At 45.6% G+C, this 24,556-nt stretch overlaps 1 protein-coding gene across 1 annotated transcript in view; it reads left to right on the top strand.

Annotated features, from left to right (window-relative positions):
* The first annotated feature begins 2,589 nt into the window (after positions 1–2,589).
* Positions 2,590–24,556, top strand: part of JAZF1 (JAZF zinc finger 1) — a 382,635-nt gene continuing 360,668 nt past the window's right edge. The window contains exon 1 of the mRNA XM_073630160.1: positions 2,590–2,831. Within this exon, the coding sequence (XP_073486261.1) occupies positions 2,714–2,831 (118 nt within the window). The 5' untranslated portion in view covers positions 2,590–2,713. The remainder of the gene's footprint in view (positions 2,832–24,556) is intronic.

The following is a 24,556-nucleotide window of genomic DNA, read 5'->3' as shown; positions in this document are numbered from 1 at the left end:
AACTGTGATTGCAGAGTAATGGAGGAGGCGGAGCTGTCAGTGGCGGAGGGTGAAGGAATGGACAGAGCTGTCAGTTCAGGGTGGTTGAGGAAATAGATCTGACAGTGCAGTTGGGCAGTGAAGGCTGGTGTATGAATACTGATTTGTCAGTGCAGGGAGGTGTATGGGTTCTGATCAGTGGTGTATAGGACTTGACCAGTGGCGTCGCTATTGGGGTGCGGGGGGGTGCAGCCCACACCAGGTGACACCCACCAGAGGGGTGACACCAGGGCCGCTGCTACACACTGTACTATATTGCTTGCAGAGCTGCAGCGGTGCGGGGGAGGCTGCCTCTAACACTCCCCAGTCCAGTGGTGTCACTAGGGTTGGTGTCACCTGGTGCGGTAAAACATGGTGTCACCCCCCCTCCTGTCTAGCCTGCCCAGCGGCCTGAAGGCAGCTCGCAGTCAGAGGGCACACCCCAAACCGACCCCTGTAAATGATAGTTTAGGGTGGTATAGTGGCAGGTTAGGGTAGTATAGGGTGGTATAATGGCAAGCTAGGGTGGTGTAGTGGCAGGCTAGGGTAGTATAGTGGCAGGTTGGGGTGGTATAGGGCAGGTTAGGAGGCAGGTTAGGCTGGTATAAGGCAGGTTAGGATTATACATTATACCTCCCTAACCTGCCAGTATACCACCATAACCTGCCACTATACCACCCCAACCTGCCACTATACCACCCCAACCTGTCACTATATCACCCCAACCTGTCATTATACCATCCCAACCTTCCACTATACCACCCTAACCTGCCACTATACCACTACAACCTGCCACTATACCATCCCAACCTGCCACTATACCACCCTAACCTGCCAGTATATTACCCCAACTTGCCACTATACCACCCCAAACTGCAAATATACCACCCCAACTATACCACCACAACCTGCCACTTTACCGCCCCCAACCTACCACTATACCACCCCAACTATACCACCCCAACCTGCCACTATACCACCTTAACCTGCCACTATACCACCCCAATCTGCCACTATACCACCTTAACCTGCCACTATACCACCCCAATCTGCCACTATACCACTACAACCTGCCACTATACCACCCCAACCTGCCACTATACCACCCCAACTATACCACCCCAACCTGCCACTATACCAACTTAACCTGCCACTATACCACCCCAACCTGCCACTATACCACCTTAACCTACCACTATACCACCCCAATCTGCCACTATACCACTACAACCTGCCACTATACCACCCCAACCTGCCACTATACCACCCTAACCTGCCAGTATATTACCCCAACTTGCCACTATACTACCCCAACCTGCCACTATACCACCCCAACCTGCCACTATACCACCCCAAACTGCCACTATACCACCCCAACTATACCACCACAACCTGCCACTTTACCGCCCCAACCTGCCACTATACTACCCAACCTGTCACTATACCCCCCCAACCTGCCACTATACCACCTTAACCTGCCACTATACCACCCCAATCTGCCACTATACCACTACAACCTGCCACTATACCATCCCAACCTGCCACTATACCACCCTAACCTGCCAGTATATTACCCCAACTTGCCACTATACTACCCCAAACTGCCACTATACCACCCCAACTATACCACCACAACCTGCCACTTTACCACCCCAACCTGCCACTATACCACCCCAACTATACCACCCCAATCTGCCACTATACCACCCCAACCTGTCACTATAACATCCTTTACTATCATTTACATGGGCCGGTTTGGGCGCAACCAGTGACCATGCCCTGCCTGCAGGGCACTGGGCAGGCTAGACAGGAGGGGGTGACACCATGTTTTACTGCACCAGGTGACACCAACCCTAGTGACGCCACTGGCAGGGTGCAGTGTGGGGACTGGTTCCTGGTAGATCTGTCAGTGTAAGATGGTGGAGGGGACAGATCTGTCATTGTATGGAAGTTGGTTGGTGGTAGATCTGTCAGTGTAGGGTGGTGGAGGGGACAGATCTGTCAGTGTATGGATGTTGGTCGGTGGTAGATCTGTCAGTGTAGGGTGGTGGAGGGGACAGATCTGTCAGTGTATGGATGTTGGTTGGTGTTAGATCTGTCAGTGTAGGGTGGTGGAGGGGACAGATCTGTCAGTGTAGGGTGGAGGAGGGGACAGATCTGTCAGTGTATGGATGTTGGTTGGTGTTAGATCTGTCAGTGTAGGGTGGTGGAGGGGACAGATCTGTCAGTGTAGGGTGGAGGAGGGGACAGATCTGTCAGTGTATGGATGTTGGTTGGTGTTAGATCTGTCAGTGTAGGGTGGTGGAGGGGACAGATCTGTCAGTGTAGGGTGGAGGAGGGGACAGATCTGTCAGTGTATGGATGTTGGTCGGTGGTAGATCTGTCAGTGTAGGGTGGTGGAGGGGACAGATCTGTCAGTGTAGGGTGGTGGAGGGGACAGATCTGTCAGTTGAGGTCCGGTCTGTCAGTCCAGCTGTGAGATGCTGAGGTCCCTCCTCCTCCTCCTCAGTCCCAGCTGTGTCCTCCTCCTCCTCCTCCTCTCAGCTGCTCCCTCCAGCCGCCTCCTCCACTCGGGCCTCCTCCTCCATCCCTCCCTCCCTCCCTCTGTCCTCCAGCACCGGCTGCCATCCTCTGTCCCTCCATCTCTGCCCGGCTCCCCCACTCACAGCCCGACCCGGACATCAATGACCACACCATGATGACAGGGATCGCCGCCGCCTCCTTCTTCTCCAATGCCTGCCGCTTCGGGGGCTGCGGGCTCCACTTCACCACCCTGGCCGAGCTGATCGAGCACATCGAGGACAGCCATATCGGTGAGTGTGCCCCGATCAGCCCCGATCAGGGAGCAGAGCATTGTGTGCAGGGTGGGGGGGTGTGCACTGTATGGGGGGTGGGTGTGCGGGGTGCTGGGGGAGCGGAGGTCCCGGTCAGCGGATCTCCCCCGCCCCCCTCTAGGTGTAGTGTCCGCCCCCCTCCTTCCCTCCCCGGAGTGCTGGGATCAGGGATGCTGAACCCCCCCCTCGTCCTAGGTGTGCTGTCACCTCTGTCATGTGTCACCCGTCATCAGCCCGTGTGTGGGCGGAGCACAAGGTGTCCCCAGAGCTGTCATCCCCGCACTGTGTACACTCCGCCCGCTCCATACATCTGTATAGACGGAGGGTGAGCGCCCCGTCCGCCCATCTCCTCCCATCTCCTCCTCTGTCATCACTCTGTGTACTACTGAGGCTAGGCCCGAGGAGGGGGAGGACCACACACTGCCCGTTATCACCTACCTACCTCTCTACATACTGACATTGGTACTCCACCCCACACACCTACCTACTACGTCATAGTACTCCACCCCACACCTACCTTCTATGTCATAGTTCTCAACTACACACCTACCTTCTATGTCATAGAACTCAACTACACACCTATCTACTACCTCATAGTACTCCACTACACACCTACTACGTCATAGTACTCCACCCACACCTACCTTCTATGTCATAGTTCTCAACTACACATCTACCTTCTATGTCATAGAACTCAACTACACACCTATCTACTACCTCATAGTACTCCACTACACACCTACTCGTCATAGTACTCCACCCACACCTACCTTCTATGTCATAGTTCTCCACCCCACACCTACCTTCTACGTCATAGTACTCCACCCCACACACCTACCTACTACGTCATAGTACTCCACCCCACACCTACCTTCTATGTCATAGTTCTCAACTACACACCTACCTTCTATGTCATAGAACTCAACTACACACCTACCTACTACCTCATAGTACTCCACTACACACCTACTACGTCATAGTACTCCACCCACACCTACCTTCTATGTCATAGTTCTCCACCCCACACCTACCTACTATGTCTTAGAACTCAACTACACACCTACCTTCTACGTCATAGTACTGCACCCCACAACTACCTACTATGTCATAGTTCTCCACCCCACACCTACCTTCTACATCATAGTACTCCACCCCACACCTACCTTCTATGTCACAGTATTCCACCCCATACCTACCTACTATGTCATAGTTCTCCACCCCACACCTACCTTCTACATCATAGTACTCCACCACATACCTACCTTCAATGTTATAGTACTTCACCCCACACCTACCTACTATGTCATAGAACTCAACTACACACCTACCATGTCATAGTACTCCACCCCACACCTACCTACTACGTCATAGTACTCCACCCACACCTACCTTCTATGTCATAGTTCTCCACCCCACACCTACCTACTATGTCATAGAACTCAACTACACACCTACCTTCTACGTCATAGTACTGCACCCCACAACTACCTACTATGTCATAGTTCTCCACCCCACACCTACCTTCTACATCATAGTACTCCACCCCACACCTACCTTCTATGTCACAGTATTCCACCCCATACCTACCTACTATGTCATAGTTCTCCACCCCACACCTACCTTCTACATCATAGTACTCCACCACATACCTACCTTCAATGTTATAGTACTTCACCCCACACCTACCTACTATGTCATAGTATTCCACCCCACACCTACCTTCTATGTCACAGTACTCCACCCCATACCTACCTTCTATGTCATAGTACTCCACCCCACACGTACCTACTATGTCATAGTTCTCCACCCCACACCTACCTTCTATGTCATAGTACTCCACCCCACACCTACCTGCTATGTCATAGTTCTCCACCCCACACCTACCTACTACGTCATAGTACTCCACCCCACACCTACCTTCTACGTCATAGTACTCCACCCCACACCTACCTACTACGTCATAGTTCTCCACCCCACACCTACCTACTACGCCATAGTACTCCACCCCACACCTACCTACTACGTCATAGTACTCCACCCCACACCTACCTTCTATGTCATAGTTCTCAACTACACACCTACCTTCTATGTCATAGAACTCAACTACACACCTACCTACTACCTCATAGTACTCCACTACACACCTACAACGTCATAGTACTCCACCCACACCTACCTTCTATGTCATAGTTCTCCACCCCACACCTACCTACTATGTCATAGAACTCAACTACACACCTACCTTCTACGTCATAGTACTCCACCCCACAACTACCTACTATGTCATAGTTCTCCACCCCACACCTACCTTCTACATCATAGTACTCCACCCCATACCTACCTTCAATGTTATAGTACTTCACCCCACACCTACCTACTATGTCATAGAACTCAACTACACACCTACCATGTCATAGTACTCCACCCCACACCTACCTACTATGTCATAGTATTCCACCCCACACCTACCTTCTATGTCACAGTACTCCACCCCATACCTACCTTCTATGTCATAGTACTCCACGCCACACGTACCTACTATGTCATAGTTCTCCACCCCACACGTACCTACTATGTCATAGTTCTCCACCCCACACCTACCTTCTATGTCATAGTACTCCACCCCACACGTACCTACTATGTCATAGTTCTCCACCCCACACCTACCTTCTATGTCATAGTTCTCCACCCCTCACCTACCTTCTATGTCATAGTACTCCACCCCACACCTACCTACTATGTCATAGTTCTCCACCCCACACCTACCTACTACGTCATAGTACTCCACCCCACACCTACCTACTACGCCATAGTACTCCACCCCACACCTACCTACTACGTCATAGTACTCCACCCCACACCTACCTACTACGTCATAGTACTCCACCCCACACCTACCTTCTATGTCATAGTACTCCACCGCACACCGTACTCCACCCCACACCTACTTACTATGTCATAGTTCTCCACCCACACCTACCTACTATGTCATAGTACTCCACCCCACACCTACTTACTACGTCATAGTACTCCACCCCACACCTACCTTCTATGTCATAGTACTTCACCCCACACCTACCTTCTATGTCATAGTACTCCACCCCACACCTACCTTCTATGTCATAGTACTCCACCCGACACCTACCTACTATGTCATAGTTCTCCACCCCACACCTACCTACTACGTCATAGTTCTCCACCCCACACCTACCTACTACGTCATAGTACTCAACCCCACACCTACCTACTATGTCATAGTACTCCACCCCACACCTACCTACTATGTCATAGTTCTCCACCCCACACCTACCTACTACGTCATAGTTCACTCCACCCCACACCTACCTACTACGTCATAGTACACCACCCCACACCTACCTACTACGTCATAGTACTCCAGCCCACACCTACCTACTACGTCATAGTACTCCAGCCCACACCTACCTACTACGTCATAGTACTCCACCCCACACCTACCTACTACATCATAGTACTCCACTCCACAACTACCTTCTATGTCATAGAACTCAACTACACACCTACCTACTACGTCATAGTACTCCACCCCACACCTACCTACTATGTCATAGTTCTCCACCCCACAACTACCTTCTATGTCATAGACCTCAACTACACACCTACCTACTACCTCATAGTACTCCACTACACACCTACTACGTCATAGTACTCCACCCACACCTACCTTCTATGTCATAGTTCTCCACCCCACACCTACCTACTATGTCATAGAACTCAACTACACACCTACCTTCTACGTCATAGTACTCCACCCCACAACTACCTACTATGTTATAGTTCTCCACCCCACACCTACCTTCTACATCATAGTACTCCACCCCATACCTACATTCAATGTTATAGTACTTCACCCCACACCTACCTACTATGTCATAGAACTCAACTACACATCTACCATGTCATAGTACTCCACCCCACACCTACCTACTATGTCATAGTATTCCACCCCACACCTACCTTCTATGTCACAGTACTCCACCCCATACCTACCTTCTATGTCATAGTACTCCACCCCACACGTACCTACTATGTCATAGTTCTCCACCCCACACCTACCTTCTATGTCATAGTACTCCACCCCACACCTACCTACTATATCATAGAACTCCACCCCAAGCCTACCTACTATGTCATAGTACTCCATCCCAAACCTACATACTATGTCATAGTACTCCACCGCATACCTACCTACTATGTCATAGTACTTCACCGCACACCTACCTACTATGTCATAGTACTCCACTCAACACCTAACTACTATGTCATAGTACTCCACCCCACACCTACCTACTATGTCATAGTACTCCACCCAACATCTACCTACTATGTCATAGTACTCCACCCAACATCTACCTACTATGTCATAGTACTCCACCGCACACCTACCTACTATGTCATAGTACTCCACCCCGAACCTACCTACTATATCATAGTACTCCACCCCACACTTACCTACTATGTCATAGTACTCCACCCAACACCTACCTACTGTGTCATACTACTCCACCCCACACCTACCTACTATATCATAGAACTCCACCCCAAGCCTACCTACTATGTCATATTACTCCATCCCAAACCTACATACTATGTCATAGTATTCCACCCCAAACTTACCTACTATGTCATAGTACTTCACCCAAAAACTACCTACTATGTAAAAGTACTCCACCCCAAACCTACTTACTATGTCATAGTACTCCTCCACACATCTACCTACTATGTCATAGTACTCCACTGCGCACCTACCTACTATGTCATAGTACTCCACCCCACACCTGCCTACTATGTCAAAGTACTCTACCCCACACCTACCTACTATGTCATAGTACTCCACCCCAAACCTACCTACTATGTCATAGTACGCCACCCAACACCTCCCTACTATGTCATAGTACTCCACCCCACACCTACCTACTATGTCATAGTACTCCACTGCACACCTACCTACTATGTCATAGTACTCCACCCCACACCTACCTACCATGTCATAGTACTCCACTCTAAATCTACCTACTATGTCATAGAACTCCACCCCTAACCTACCTACTATGTCATAGTATTCCACCCCAAACTTACCTACTATGTCATAGTACTTCACCCAAAAACTACCTACTATGTAAAAGTACTCCACCCCAAACCTACTTACTATGTCATAGTACTCCTCCACACACCTACCTACTATGTATAGTATTCCACCCCACACCTGAGTACTATGTCATAGTACTCCTTCCCACACCTACCTACTATTGCATGGTACTCCACCCCAAACTTACCGACTATGTCATAGTGCTCCACCCCACACCTACCTACTATGTCATATTACTCCACCGCACACCTATCTACTATGTCATATTACTCCACTGCACACCAACCTACCATGTCATAGTACTCCACCCCACACTTACCAGAATGTATGGAAGTACTCTACAACAGTGTTTCTCAACTCTCTTTCAGTTAAGGCACCCTTTAAAATGATGCAGGAACTCCACCCCAAACCTACCTACTATGTCATAGTACTCCACCCAACACTTCCCTACTATGTCATAGTACTCCACCCCACACCTAACTACTATGTCATAGTACTCCACCCCACACCTAACTACTATGTCATTGTACTCCACCCCAAACATACCTACTATGTCATTGTACTCCACCCCAAACATACCTACTATGTCATAGAACTCCACCCCACACCTAACTACTATGTCATATTACTCCATCCCAAACCTACATACTATGTCATAGTACTCCACCGCACACCTACCTACTATGTCATAGTACTCCACCGCACACCTACCTACTATGTCATAGAGCTCCACCCCACACCTACCTATGTCATAGAATTCCACCACACACCTACCTACCATGTCATAGTACTCCACTGCACACCTACTTACTATGTCATATTACTCCACTGCACACCTACCTACTATGTCATAGTACCCCACCCAACACCTAACTACTATGTCATAGTAAGTACTCCACCCCAAACCTACCTACTATGTCATAGTACCCCACCCCAAACCAACCTACTATGTCATAGTACTCCACTCCAAACCTACCTACTATGTCATAGTACTCCACCACACACCTACCTACTATGTCATAGTACTCCACCCAACACCTACCTACTATGTCATAGTACTCCACCCCAAACCTACCTACTATGTCATAGTACCCCACCCCAAACCAACCTACTATGTCATAGTACTCCACCCCACACTTATCTACTATGTCATAGTACTCCAACCCAAACCTACCTACTATGTCATAGTACTCCACCCCAAACCTATCTACTATGTCATAGTACTCCACCACACACCTACCTACTATGTCATAGTACTCCACCCCACACTTACCTACTATGTCATAGTACTCCACCCCAAACCAACCTACTATGTCACTGTACTCCACCCCAAACCAACCTACTATGTCACTGTACTGCACCCCACACCTACCTACTATGTCATAGAACTCCACCCCACACCTACCTACTATGTCAAAGAACTCCACCCCACACCTACCTACTATGTCAAAGTACTCCACCCCACACCTACCTACTATGTATAGTATTCCACCCCGAACCTACCTACTATGTCATAGTACTCCAACCTAAATCTACCTATTATGTCATAGTACTCCTCCCTACACTTACCTATTATGTCATAGTACTCCACCCAACACCTACCTACTATGTCATAGCACTCCACCCCAAATGTACCTACTATTTTATAGAACTCCACCCCACACCTTCCTACTATGTTATAGATCTCCACCCCACACCTACCTACTATGTCATAGTACTCCACCCCACACTTACCTACTATGTCATAGTACTCCACCCCAAACCTACCTACTATGTCATAGTACTCCACCCCAAACCTATCTACTATGTCATAGTACTCCACCACACACCTACCTACTATGTCATAGTACTCCACCCCACACTTACCTACTATGTCATAGTACTCCACCCCAAACCAACCTACTATGTCACTGTACTCCACCCCAAACCAACCTACTATGTCACTGTACTGCACCCAACACCTACCTATGTCATAGTACTCGATGCACACCTACCTACTATGTCATAGTACTCCACCGCGCACCTACCTACTATGTCATAGTACTCCACCCCACACCTGCCTACTATGTCAAAGTACTCTACCCCACACCTACCTACTATGTCATAGTTCTCCACCACACATACCTACCTACTATGTCATATTACTCCACCCCACACCTACCTACTATGTCAAAGTACCCCACCCCACACCTACCTACTATGTATAGTATTCCACCCCGAACCTACCTACTATGTCATAGTATTCCACCAAAAAACCTACCTACTATGTCATAGTACTCCAACCCAAATCTACCTATTATGTCATAGTACTCCTCCCTACACTTACCTATTATGTCATAGTACTCCACCCAACACCTACCTACTATGTCATAGTACTCCACCCCAAATGTACCTACTATTTTTTATAGAACTCCACCCCACACCTTCCTACTATGTTATAGATCTCCACCCCACACCTACCTACTATGTCATAGTACTCCACCCCACACCTACCTACTATCTCATAGTATTCCAACCCGAACCTACCTACTATGTCATAGTACTCCACCCCAAACCTACCTACTATGTCATAGTACTCCACCCCACACTTACCTACTATGTCAAGTACTTCACCCAACACCTACCTATGTCATAGTACTCGATGCACACCTACCTACTATGTCATAGTACTCCACCGCTCACCTACCTACTATGTCATAGCACTCCAGCCAACACCTGCCTACTATGTCAAAGTACTCTACCCCACACCTACCTACTATATCATAGTTCTCCACCGCACATACCTACCTACTATGTCATAGTACTCCACCCCACACCTACCTACTATGTCATAGTACTCCACCCCACACCTGCCTACTATGTCAAAGTACTCTACCCCACACCTACCTACTATGTCATAGTTCCCCACCGCACACCTACCTACTATGTCATAGTACTCCACCCCACACCTACCTACCATGTCATAGTACTCCACTCTAAATCTACCTACTATGTCATAGAACTCCACCCCTAACCTACCTACTATGTCATAGTATTCCACCCCAAACTTACCTACTATGTCATAGTACTTCACCCAAAAACTACCTACTATGTAAAAGTACTCCACCCCAAACCTACTTACTATGTCATAGTACTCCTCCACACACCTACCTACTATGTATAGTATTCCACCCCACACCTGACTACTATGTCATAGTACTCCTTCCCACACCTACCTACTATTGCATGGTACTCCACCCCAAACTTACCGACTATGTCATAGTGCTCCACCCCACACCTACCTACTATGTCATATTACTCCACCGCACACCTACCTACTATGTCATATTACTCCACTGCACACCAACCTACTATGTCATAGTACTCCACCCACACTTACCAGAATGTATGGAAGTACTCTACAGCAGTGTTTCTCAACTCTCTTTCAGTTAAGGCACCCTTTAAAATGATGCAGGAACTCCACCCCAAACCTACCTACTATGTCATAGTACTCCACCCAACACTTCCCTACTATGTCATAGTACATCACCCTACACCTACCTACTATGTCATAGTACTCCACCCCACACCTAACTACTATGTCATAGTACTCCACCCCACACCTAACTACTATGTCATTGTACTCCACCCCAAACATACCTACTATGTCATTGTACTCCACCCCAAACATACCTACTATGTCATAGAACTCCACCCCACACCTAACTACTATGTCATATTACTCCATCCCAAACCTACATACTATGTCATAGTACTCCACCGCACACCTACCTACTATGTCATAGTACTCCACCGCACACCTACCTACTATGTCATAGAGCTCCACCCCACACCTACCTATGTCATAGCATTCCACCACACACCTACCTACCATGTCATAGTACTCCACTGCACACCTACCTACTATGTCATATTACTCCACTGCACACCTACCTACTATGTCATAGTACCCCACCCAACACCTAACTACTATGTCATAGTAAGTACTCCACCCCAAACCTACCTACTATGTCATAGTACCCCACCCCAAACCAACCTACTATGTCATAGTACTCCACTCCAAACCAACCTACTATGTCATAGTACTCCACTCCAAACCTACCTACTATGTCATAGTACTCCACCCAACACCTACCTACTATGTCATAGTACTCCACCCCAAACCTACCTACTATGTCATAGTACCCCACCCCAAACCAACCTACTATGTCATAGTACTCCACCCCACACTTACCTACTATGTCATAGTACTCCAACCCAAACCTACCTACTATGTCATAGTACTCCACCCCAAACCTATCTACTATGTCATAGTACTCCACCACACACCTACCTACTATGTCATAGTACTCCACCCCACACTTACCTACTATGTCATAGTACTCCACCCCAAACCAACCTACTATGTCACTGTACTCCACCCCAAACCAACCTACTATGTCACTGTACTGCACCCCACACCTACCTACTATGTCATAGAACTCCACCCCACACCTACCTACTATGTCAAAGAACTCCACCCCACACCTACCTACTATGTCAAAGTACTCCACCCCACACCTACCTACTATGTATAGTATTCCACCCCGAACCTACCTACTATGTCATAGTATGCCACCAAAAAACCTACCTACTATGTCATAGTACTCCAACCTAAATCTACCTATTATGTCATAGTACTCCTCCCTACACTTACCTATTATGTCATAGTACTCCACCCAACACCTACCTACTATGTCATAGCACTCCACCCCAAATGTACCTACTATTTTATAGAACTCCACCCCACACCTTCCTACTATGTTATAGATCTCCACCCCACACCTACCTACTATGTCATAGTACTCCACCCCACACTTACCTACTATGTCATAGTACTCCACCCCAAACCTACCTACTATGTCATAGTACTCCACCCCAAACCTATCTACTATGTCATAGTACTCCACCACACACCTACCTACTATGTCATAGTACTCCACCCCACACTTACCTACTATGTCATAGTACTCCACCCCAAACCAACCTACTATGTCACTGTACTCCACACCAAACCAACCTACTATGTCACTGTACTGCACCCCACACCTACCTACTATGTCATAGAACTCCACCCCACACCTACCTACTATGTCAAAGAACTCCACCCCACACCTACCTACTATGTCAAAGTACCCCACCCCACACCTACCTACTTTGTATAGTATTCCACCCCGAACCTACCTATGTCATAGTATTCCACCAAAAAACCTAACTACTATGTCATAGTACTACAACCCAAATCTACCTATTATGTCATAGTACTCCTCCCTACATTTACCTATTATGTCATAGTACTCCACCCAACACCTACCTACTATGTCTTAGTACTCCACCCCAAATGTACCTACTATTTTTTATAGAACTCCACCCCACACCTTCCTACTATGTTATAGATCTCCACCTCACACCTACCTACTATGTTATAGTACTCCACCCCACACCTATCTACTATCTCATAGTATTCCAACCCGAACCTACCTACTATGTCATAGTACTCCACCCCAAACCTACTATGTCATAGTACTCCACCCCAAATCTACCTACTATGTCATAGTACTCCACCCCACACTTACCTACTATGTCAAGTACTTCACCCAACACCTACCTATGTCATAGTACTCGATGCACACCTACCTACTATGTCATAGTACTCCACCGCGCACCTACCTACTATGTCATAGTACTCCACCCCACACCTGCCTACTATGTCAAAGTACTCTACCCCACACCTACCTACTATGTCATAGTTCTCCACCGCACATACCTACCTACTATGTCATATTACTCCACCCCACACCTACCTACTATGTCAAAGTACCCCACCCCACACCTACCTACTATGTATAGTATTCCACCCCGAACCTACCTACTATGTCATAGTATTCCACCAAAAAACCTACCTACTATGTCATAGTACTCCAACCCAAATCTACCTATTATGTCATAGTACTCCTCCCTACACTTACCTATTATGTCATAGTACTCCACCCAACACCTACCTACTATGTCATAGTACTCCACCCCAAATGTACCTACTATTTTTTATAGAACTCCACCCCACACCTTCCTACTATGTTATAGATCTCCACCCCACACCTACCTACTATGTCATAGTACTCCACCCCACACCTACCTACCATCTCATAGTATTCCCACCCGAACCTACCTACTATGTCATAGTACTCCACCCCAAACCTACCTACTATGTCATAGTACTCCACCCCACACTTACCTACTATGTCAAGTACTTCACCCAACACCTACCTATGTCATAGTACTCGATGCACACCTACCTACTATGTCATAGTACTCCACCGCGCACCTACCTACTATGTCATAGCACTCCAGCCAACACCTGCCTACTATGTCAAAGTACTCTACCCCACACCTACCTACTATGTCATAGTTCTCCACCGCAAATACCTACCTACTATGTCATAGTACTCCACCCCACACCTACCTACTATGTCATAGTACTCCACCCCACACCTGCCTACTATGTCAAAGTACTCTACCCCACACCTACCTACTATGTCATAGTTCCCCACCGCACACTCCTACCTACTATGTCATAGTACTCCACCCCAAACCTACCTACTATGTCATAGTACGCCACCCAACACCTACCTACTATGTCATAGTTCTCCACCCCACACCTACCTACTATGTGATAGTACTCCACCGCACACCTACCTACTATGACATAGTACTCCACCCCTAACCTACCTACTATGTAATAGTACTCCACCCCAAACTTACATACTATGTCATAGTACTCCACCGCACACCTACCTACTGTGTCATAGTAGATCACCCCAAAACTACCTACAATGTCATAGTACTCCATCCCACACTTACCAGACTGTATGGAAGTACTCTACAACAGTGTTTCAACTTTCTTTCAGTTAAGGCACCCTTTAAAATGATGCAGAAACTCCATCCCCAGACCTACCTCCTATGTCATAGTACTCCACCCTACACTTCCCTACTATGTCATAGTACTCCACCCCACACCTACCTACTATGTCATAGTACTGCACCCCAAACCAACCTACTATGTCATAGTACTCCACCCCAAACTTACCTACTATGTCATAGTGCTCCACCCCACACCTACCTCCTATGTCATAGTGCTCCACCCCACACCTACCTACTTTGTCATAGAACTCCACCCCAAACCTACCTACTATGTCATAGTTCTCCATCCCAAACTTACCTATTATGTCATAGTGCTCCACCCCACACCTACCTACTATGTCATAGTACTCCACCCACCAAACTTACCTGTTATGCCATAATACTCCACCGCACACTTTACCATCTGTATGGAGGTACTCTACACCCACCAAACTTACCTACTATGTCATAGTACTCTACCCCACACTTACCTACTATGCCATAGTACTCCACTGCACAGTTACCCATCTGTCAAGAGGTACTCTACACCCACCAAACTTACCTACTCCACCCCACACTTGCCTACTATGTCATAGTACTCCACCCCACACTTACCTACTATGTCATAGTACTCCATCCCACACCTACTTACTATGTCATAGTACTCCACCCCACACTTAACTACTATGTCATTGTACTCCATCCAAAACTTACTCATCTGTATGGAGGTACTCTACACCCACCAAACTTACCTGTTATGTCATAGTACTCCACCCCACAGTTACCCATCTGTATGTAGGTAATCTATACTCATCAAACTTACCTTCTATGTCATAATACTCCACCCCACACTCACCCATCTGTATGGAGGTACTCTACACCCACCAAACTTACCTGTTATGTTATAGTAGTCCACCGCACACTTTCCCGTCTGTATGGAGGTACTCTATACCCACCAAAATGACCCATCTATGCAGTAAAAGTTTACAACAAAGTTAGGGCTTATTTACACTAACAGTGTTCTCTGAAGAGCAAACCATGGGTGATCACGTTTCAGAGGGCATTATGCTGCCTCCTCATTGCCTGTTTAACCCCTGACAGCCCACACTGCCATGTTGGGGGCCCAGTCTGTATGCCATTGGGGGGCTTTATGGCATGGCCCCATTCCATTGAATAGGTCGCATTTACGGGGCAGTAAAAGTATGGCTGTTCTTACCATCCCCCCCAACTGCAAGTGTAATTTTAGCTTTACTGTTCTATGTGGTAGACATTTACACCATAGTTACCATTCTGTGTGGTAGTAGTGTACACCATAGTTATTCTTCTATGTGATAGTACCATAGTTATACACCATAGTTACTCGTATATGTGGTAGTATTATACACTATAGCTACTCTGCTATATGGTAGTATTATACACCATATTTACCCTCCTGTGTGGTAGTAGTGTACACCATAGTTACTTTTCTATGTGGTAGTAGTATACAACATAGTTAACATTCTTTTTGGTAGTATTATACACCATAGTTACTTTTCTATGTGATAGCAGTGTACACCATATTTACCATTCTGTGTGGTAGTATCATACACCATAGTTATTCTTCTATGTGGTAGTAGTGTACACCATAGTTACTTTTCTATGTGGTAGTAGTGTACACCATAGTTACTCTTATATATGGGAGTAATGTACACCATAGTTACTATTCTATGTGGTAGTATTATATACCATATCTACTCTTCTATGTGGTAGTAGTGTACACCATAGTTACCGTTCTATGTTTTAGTAGTGTACAATTACCGTTCTGTGTAGTAGTAGTGTACACCATAGATACTATTCTTTGTGGGAGTAGTGTACACCATAGTTACCTTTCTGTTTTAGTAATGTACACCATAGTTACCATTCTGTGTGGTAGTAGTGTACACCATAGTTACCTTTCTTTGTGGTAGTCATATACACCATAGTTACCATACTATGTTTTAGTAGTTTTCACCATAGTTAACATTCTGTGTTTTAGTAGTGTACCCCATAGTTACCATTCTGTGTGGTAGTAGTATACACTATAGTTACTATTCTTTGTGGGAGTAGCGTACACCATAGTTTCCATTCTGTATGGTAGTAGTGTACACCATAGTTACTGTTCTGTATGGTAGTAGTGTACACCAGTGGTTCTCAACCCTGTCTTCAAGTACCCCCAACAGGCCATGTTTTGGGAATATCTCTTAGATAAAATAGCTGTCCAAAATACCAAGCCATTGACTCTGATTTAAAGCACCTGTGCAAGATAAAGGCAAATCTGCAAACATGGCCTGTTGAGGGTACACCATAGATACTGTTCTGTATAGTAGCAGTGTATACCATAGTTACCATTTTATATGGTAGTAGTGTACACCATATTTACCGTTTTGTATGGTAGTAGTGTACACCATAGTTACCGTTCTCTATGGTAGTAGTGTACATCATAGTTACCGTTCGGTATGGTAGTAGCTTACACCATAGTTATCATTTTCTGTGGTAGTAATGTACATCATAGTTACCATTCTGTATGGTAGTAGTGTACACCATAGTTACCGTTCTGTATGATAGTAGCTTACACCATAGTTACCGTTGTCTATGGTAGTAGTGTACATCATAGTTACCGTTCGGTATGGTAGTAGCTTACACCATAGTTACCATTCTCTATGGTAGTAGTGTACATCCTAGTTACCATTCTGTATGGTAGTAGTGTACACCATAGTTACCGTTCGGTATGATAGTAGCTTAAACCATAGTTACCGTTCTCTATGGTAGTAATATACATCATAGTAACAGTCCTCTATGGTAGTAGTGTACATCATAGTAACCGTTCTGTATGGTAGTAGTGTACACCATAGTTACCGTCCTGTATGATAGTAGCCTACACTATAGTTACTGTTCTCTATGGTAGCAGCGTACATCATAGTTACAGTTCTTTATGGTAGTAGCGTACACCATAGTTACCGTTCTGTATGGTAGTAGTATACACCATATATACCGTTCAGTATGGTAGTGTACACCATAGTTACCGTTTTGTATGGTGCTGCATCTTTTGCATTTGTCAAATTTCAAAGAACATCTAAATTTAGATGGGAATGTGCTCTCAAATGCTGAGCTCCGATCTACTGCATCAGGGGAGAGAAAGAGTATGTGAGGGGGTTTGAATCTGAGGAAAAACTCTTTCCTGCGATGGTGGAGGTGAGCAGTGACAACTAGGCCTCACTTAGCAACATCCTGGGAGTATTCCAGTCAGGCTTCATAAGCTATGTAAATGACCTACACTTATAGCAAGCTCATCAGTCAGAGCTGCACAGATTGTTTTAACCACTTACAGACTGAAAGATTTTTCTGCTTAATGACCAGGCCATTTGCGATACAGCACTACGTCCCTTTAACTGACAATTACGTGGTCGTGCACCGCTGTACCCCAACAAAATTGACGTTGTTTTTTCCCCACAAATAGAGCTTTCTTTTGGTGGTATTTGATCACCTCTGCGTTTTTTTTTTTTTTTTTTGCGCTATAAAAAAAAAAAAAAGGGCGACAATTTTGAAAAAACCCAATATCTTTTACTTTTTGCTATAATAAATATCCCCAAAAAAAGTTTTTAAAAAACAAATTTCTTCATCAGTTTAGGCCAATATATATTCTTCCACATATTTTTGGTAAAATAATCGCAATAAGCGTATATTCAATGCTTTGCGCAAAAGTTATAGCGTCTACAAACTATGGAAAAGATTTATGGCATTTTTATGGCATTTTTATTACTTTTTTTTTTTTTTTACTAGTAATGGCGGTGATCTGCGATTTTAACGGTAATGCGTCATTGCAGCAGACAAATCAGACACTTTTGACACATTTTTGGGACCACTGATATGTATATAGCGATCAGTGCTATAAAAATGCACTGATTACTGTGTAAATGTCACTGGTAGGGAAGGGGTTAACACTAGGGGGCGATCAAGGGGTTAAATGTGTTCCCTCATGAGTGTTCCTTACTGTGGGGGGATGGGACTGACTGGGGGAGAAGACATATCGCTGTTTGTACTAACTAGGAACAAACAATCTGTCTCCTCTCTGCTGCCAGAACAGGGATTTGTGTGTTTACACACACAACTACCCATTCTGGCTCACATGCCTTCGATCAAGGGTGTCCAGTGGCAAACGCACCGGCTGGTCACACGCATCGGGTCCCCCGCCATGCAGCGCGCGCACGCCTCCGGCGGCTCTTAAAGGGGATGACGTACCTAGATGTCGTTTTTCGGGAATGTGCCACTTTGCTGATGTATATCGGCATGAGCCAGGCGGCAAGTGGTTAATCTACAAACATCTCTTATATGTATAGGCAGTTTTTTTGTAAAGGTGAACCATCCTTTTAAGCACAGCTTTCTTGTGTGAAACACGTCAACAATCTGTAGCCTCTCAGTGTCCTGTGTGTGTCACGTTGCGATATTTCAATAAAAGAACTCAGCACCAGCTGTGGTGTGCAGCCATTTCTTTTTCCAAAGTCACTTAAATCCTTACGCTTGCCCATTTTTTCTGCTTTCAACACATCAACTTCAGGGACAACTTGCTGTCTAGTATATCCTACTGACTTTCAGTTGCCATTGGAACAAGAAAATCAATGTTATTCACTTTACCTTCCAGTAGTCATAATGTTATGGCTGATCGGTGTAGATTTGATTTTGGATAATTTGAAAAGGTTACATCTTATATCAGTGGTTTTCTATTGCTAATCTTTCTCCCATTAGGGAGATTTCCCCTTATTTCCTGTTCTGGAAGTTAGTACAAAATTTCCAAAGCAGGAAAAATCCCAGCTTTAGCGGTTGCCACCAGAGCAGGTGTCCTGATTGGAAGATATCTCCTATTGTCCGGTTGGTCACAGTTGTTAGTATTGGATTTGGCCTGTTGAGGATAAGTGTCAGGACAAGTAGTGGGGTGGGTGTCCCCAATGAGGACATAGACAGCAATAGGAACCTGGCAGAGGTTGTACTCCTTCCTTGCTTTGTCCACAACTAGGAAAGAAGTTTTGTCTGAAGTTCTGTTTCAATTCGCATTGTTACATTCCAAATTGAAATGAGTGGACAGTGTCTTGACTTTATCAGTCTTTCATATAAAAACTTTTTATTACATTTTCCCAAACTTAGAAACACGTCAGCTGCTTTGTAGATGCATTTCTGTAGTGTCTGGATGGGATTATTATTCATCCCTACTTCTACTTTCTCAATAAGTCTGAACTGACTGGGCTTAGAAACCAGACATTTTGTTTATTGCACGTACACGAGAAATCACAAAAGGACAAGTGTAATGCCGTGTACACACGGTCGGACTTTTCGTCTACAAAAGTCCAACGGACGCCGACGGACTAAAGCTGGCTGGTAATCCGTTCGTGTGTGGGCTTCTCCGGACTTTCAGCAGACTTTTTCAGGCTCAAATCCGACGGACTTTAGATTTGAAACATGCTTCAAATCTTTACGTCGTAACTACGACGGACCCGAAATCCGCTCGTCTGTGTGCTAGTCCGACGGACAAAAACCCATGCTAGGGCAGCTATTGGCTACTGGCTATGAACTTCCTTATTTTAGTCCGGTGTACGTCATCACGTACGAATCCGTCGGACTTTTGTGTGGTCGTGTGTAGGCAAGTCCGTTCGTTAGAAAGTCTGCTGCAAGTCCGCCGAAAGTCTGTCGGACAGGCTGTCGGACTTTTGTAGACGAAAAGTCCGACCGTGTGTACGCGGCATTAGGCTTAGTACAAACTGGTAGTAGATTCATGTTTTTACCTCCTCCCAACCACCTACCTCCATATTGACATGGCGACTAAAAGGGTGAGTTCACATTGCTGAGGCTGCAATGCTTTGCGGTGTGGGAATTTTAACTTGGAATGTCGATTTTGACAGGCAGCACCGCCTGACAAACCTGCCCATTAAAGTCAGTGGAACTGTGCCACAACCATGCGCCATGCATGGTTATGGTGAGGTCGTTCAATATATAATCCCCATTGGGATAGAAGATGCCCCCCTGGGGCAGTATTGGCACCACAGGTCACTTTCAGAGAACGGTAAAATCTGCAATCCATGTGAAAAAGGCCTTACACCATACTGAGAATGAGATATGTTTAGCTATTGAAGAGGCTGGTTTCTGAGTCTGATCTGTATTTGTACACAGTCCATTACAGCAAAGCAGCCATCTATGTGTTATGGTAATGGACGGTGTCTATAAACCTTCCGATCAGACTCAGAAACCAGTGGCCCTTCAGTGGACATACAGTGCATATTGCAGCATAGCCTGTAAGGCTTTGCCTGCCAAGGGATTCTTGGCCTTCTATTCCCAAGGCAGACATAGAGCCTTGGGAATGACTGCGTGTCTGAAGCTACTAACACTGCTGGAGTGCTGGTGGGGGGTGGGGAGGGTGTTAGCACTGAGGCTGGAGTGCCCTCAGTGCTTGTTCAGCCTCTGGGACACACAGCACCACTGGTTGCTAGGATGCTATCAGCTACCCAGCTACACAGCATCACTGGTTGCTAGGACGCTGTGTAGCCTACAGTGTCCTAGCAACCAGTGACATTGTAACCAACAGTGTCCTAGCAACCAGTAATGCTGTGTAACTACCAGCGTCCTAGCAATCATTGACCCAGTGTAGCTTACAGCATCCTATTAACCAGTGACACTGTGCAACTGACAATCAACAAGTGACACGGTTTAGTCAACAAAGTCCTAGCATCCAGTGATGCTGTGTACCCTTTAGCCTCCTAGCAAGTACTGACGTTGTGTAGCCAACAGTGTCCTAAAGCCAGTGAAGTTGTGCAGCCAATGGCATCCTAGCAATCAGTAACAATGTGCAGCCAACAGTGCCCTAGCAACCAGTGATACTGTGTAGCCAACAGTGTCCTAGCAACCAGTAATGCTGTGTAGATGACAGCATCCTAGCCGTTATTAATGCTGTGTAGCTAACAATGTTCTAGCAACCAGTGACACTGCTTAGCCAACAGCGTCCCAGCAACCAGTGACACTTTGTAGCCAACAGCATCTTAGCAACCACTGGAGCTGTGTAGCCAGCAACATACTAGCAACCACTGATGCTGTGTAGCTGACAGCCTCCCAGCAATCAGTGATGCTATGCATCTGGTAGCGTCCTAGCAACCAGTAACACGGTTTCTTAACAGTATTCTAGCCATTGGTGACGCTGTGTAGTCAATGGTGTCCTTGCAACCAGTGACACTGTGTAGCTGATGGCTTCCTAGCAACCAGTGACACTGTGTAGCTGACAGTATCCTAGGAACCGATGACACTGCGCAGTTGACATTGTCCTAACAAGCAGCGATGCTTTGTAGCTAACAGTGTCCTAGCCACCTGTGACAGGTTTGGGGTGAGTAGGGGGTGGTGCACGCAAAGATATATGCACACTTTGGCCTTACTTTAAGCACTCTGGCGTGTCTGTGTATGCCAACATTGACTTGGTTTAATTTCCTACTGTTTCCATACCTATGGCCATGCTGTCACAAACATTTTGCAAGGGCTTTATTGGATCACCCTCACAAATACACAGTGTACCCCATTGCACATGTACAATAGATAGTAACTCCCCTGTGCTGCAGCCCACCACAATACATATGTGGTGCACTGCTTTGCAGAAAATAGGGCAGCTGTATTTTTAGTATGTTGTAGTACGCTGCCAGAATGCAAGTGCGCATTAACGCATGTGCAGTTGTGAATGTGCTCCGAACCCTATGCTTGAAGGTTTTTTTTACCCTACCCACTGTTGCAAAAAAGTGTGAATCCAGCTGGTTGTACTGTGAACAAGAAGTAGAATTTCTTCAGAAATACTTTGAGATTTTGCATAACAGCCAAAAGAAAAATCTAACCTGCAAACATCCAGAGCAGTGACACAAAGGGACGGTGACACCCTTTGTCTGCTGTGGTGGAATGTAACGTTATCAGCAGAGGTATGTCTGATGTTTCATAGTTCCTTTGAGCATAAACAAAATATAATGAGCCATGTCAGCCATGTACTAAACATAGCATAGCTGAAATAAAGACTGATTACATACTGTAGGTGCAGCAGTAGTTATTACACAGCTTCCACTTATTACTTCTAGTATTCTGTGTTGCATGCTTAGATTTTTGTTGATCCAGTAAGGCTTTGACGTATCCAATAAAGATTTCTGTCTTTGAAGAACATCTGGAGTATGTTGTGTTGCAGATGAAGTGTTAGCTACAGGATTTTTAATATGCTCATACGTGAATGAATGATCTGGAGGATGAATGTTATTTTGGACCTAATATGTTAATAACTTCCTCCTATACAGGATGATACAACCACACACTTAATTAGCTAGTACAAGCCAAGCTACTGTACAAACACATGCAGCAGTCATTCTGTTCTGGTGTACTATATCTGCAACAAGTGGCACAGGACTAAGTGGACTTTCAATTAGAGAGAGACAGTCTGAAAGTAAACAGCTTTTACTGTTCTGTCTCTTTAGGTAGTCCATGTAATACCGGTGTTATTGGTGCTGTATTAAATTTTTATTTGTAAAACAAAAATGTAATCATTTGGTTTACAAATGTAATCAGATAAAGTAGAAGTCTAGCCTAATCTTTTTATCTGGTTGTAGATAAAGTGGGGATGGGTTAGAACCTCTGTCAGATTCTTATTACTGTTTATGTCCCCATTGTTTTTTTTTAATTTGTTTCAGTTTCAAACCCAATTTCAGTTCAATTAGGCCGGCCATACACAGCCTAAATTTCATCTGATTCCTGCTGAATTGGCTGAAATTTGTGCCATTGGTGGCCCTTTTGGCACCATTCAGCTTGTCAAACTTCAGTTGAAAAATAGAAGGATCCATTTAATTTGTCAGCCGAACAGTGGCTACATCCACAGATGCAGTCAGTGTTCCTGTATTTAGGCAGCAACGGGTGCAATGATTAGCGTAGATGGAGGATTGGGTCTATATTAGATTTCTCTTGTTCAGTCCACAGGCTGAATGAGAGAAATCTATATATGTATGGCAAGCCTTACTCATAGTAATGGAAATAAGTGGAAATCTTTCCAAAGCTAAGGGGAAATACTACCTTTGACAGTGGTCACCGAAATACATATGGACGATATCTACTCTACTCCTGTCCATTTCCCCTCACTTTGTCTACATTGACTTGGTTCTGAAAACAAATAGTAGGCACGACTCTCCCCAATTGCTGACAGACATAAAAACATGGCAGACGTTCTCATACTTCCATTTTGTAAAGTGCTGCGCAAACTGTTGGCGCTATATAAGTTCTCTGTAATAATAATAATACTTCCCACTCTACCTAAAACTGTAAAAAATGGAGTTCCATTTAAAAAATTGTAATACAGAGGGCCTGGCAAGTCCATGTGCTAAGTTATATTTTTTAGCCTCCCAACTTCAACAATTAGCGGGCTGGGATGAGGAACGTATGAGCGACCCGATACGGTGTGTATTATTGACAATACTTGGAAACTGCCCCCTTTTTGCTCATTTAGAATCCAGGTGCATGAAAACATATGTGCACTACCTTACCTGTATCCTTCCAGATAAAATAGAACAAGCTATGAAAACTCAGGCCTAGTACACATGGGCCAAATGTCAGCTGGCAATAGAAACCG

This window comes from Aquarana catesbeiana, linkage group LG05 (genome assembly GCF_042186555.1).
Source record: "Aquarana catesbeiana isolate 2022-GZ linkage group LG05, ASM4218655v1, whole genome shotgun sequence".
NCBI classification, from domain to species: Eukaryota; Metazoa; Chordata; class Amphibia; order Anura; family Ranidae; genus Aquarana; species Aquarana catesbeiana.
Note: the sequence above shows the minus strand (reverse complement) of the source record. Positions and strands in the feature narration are given on the sequence as shown.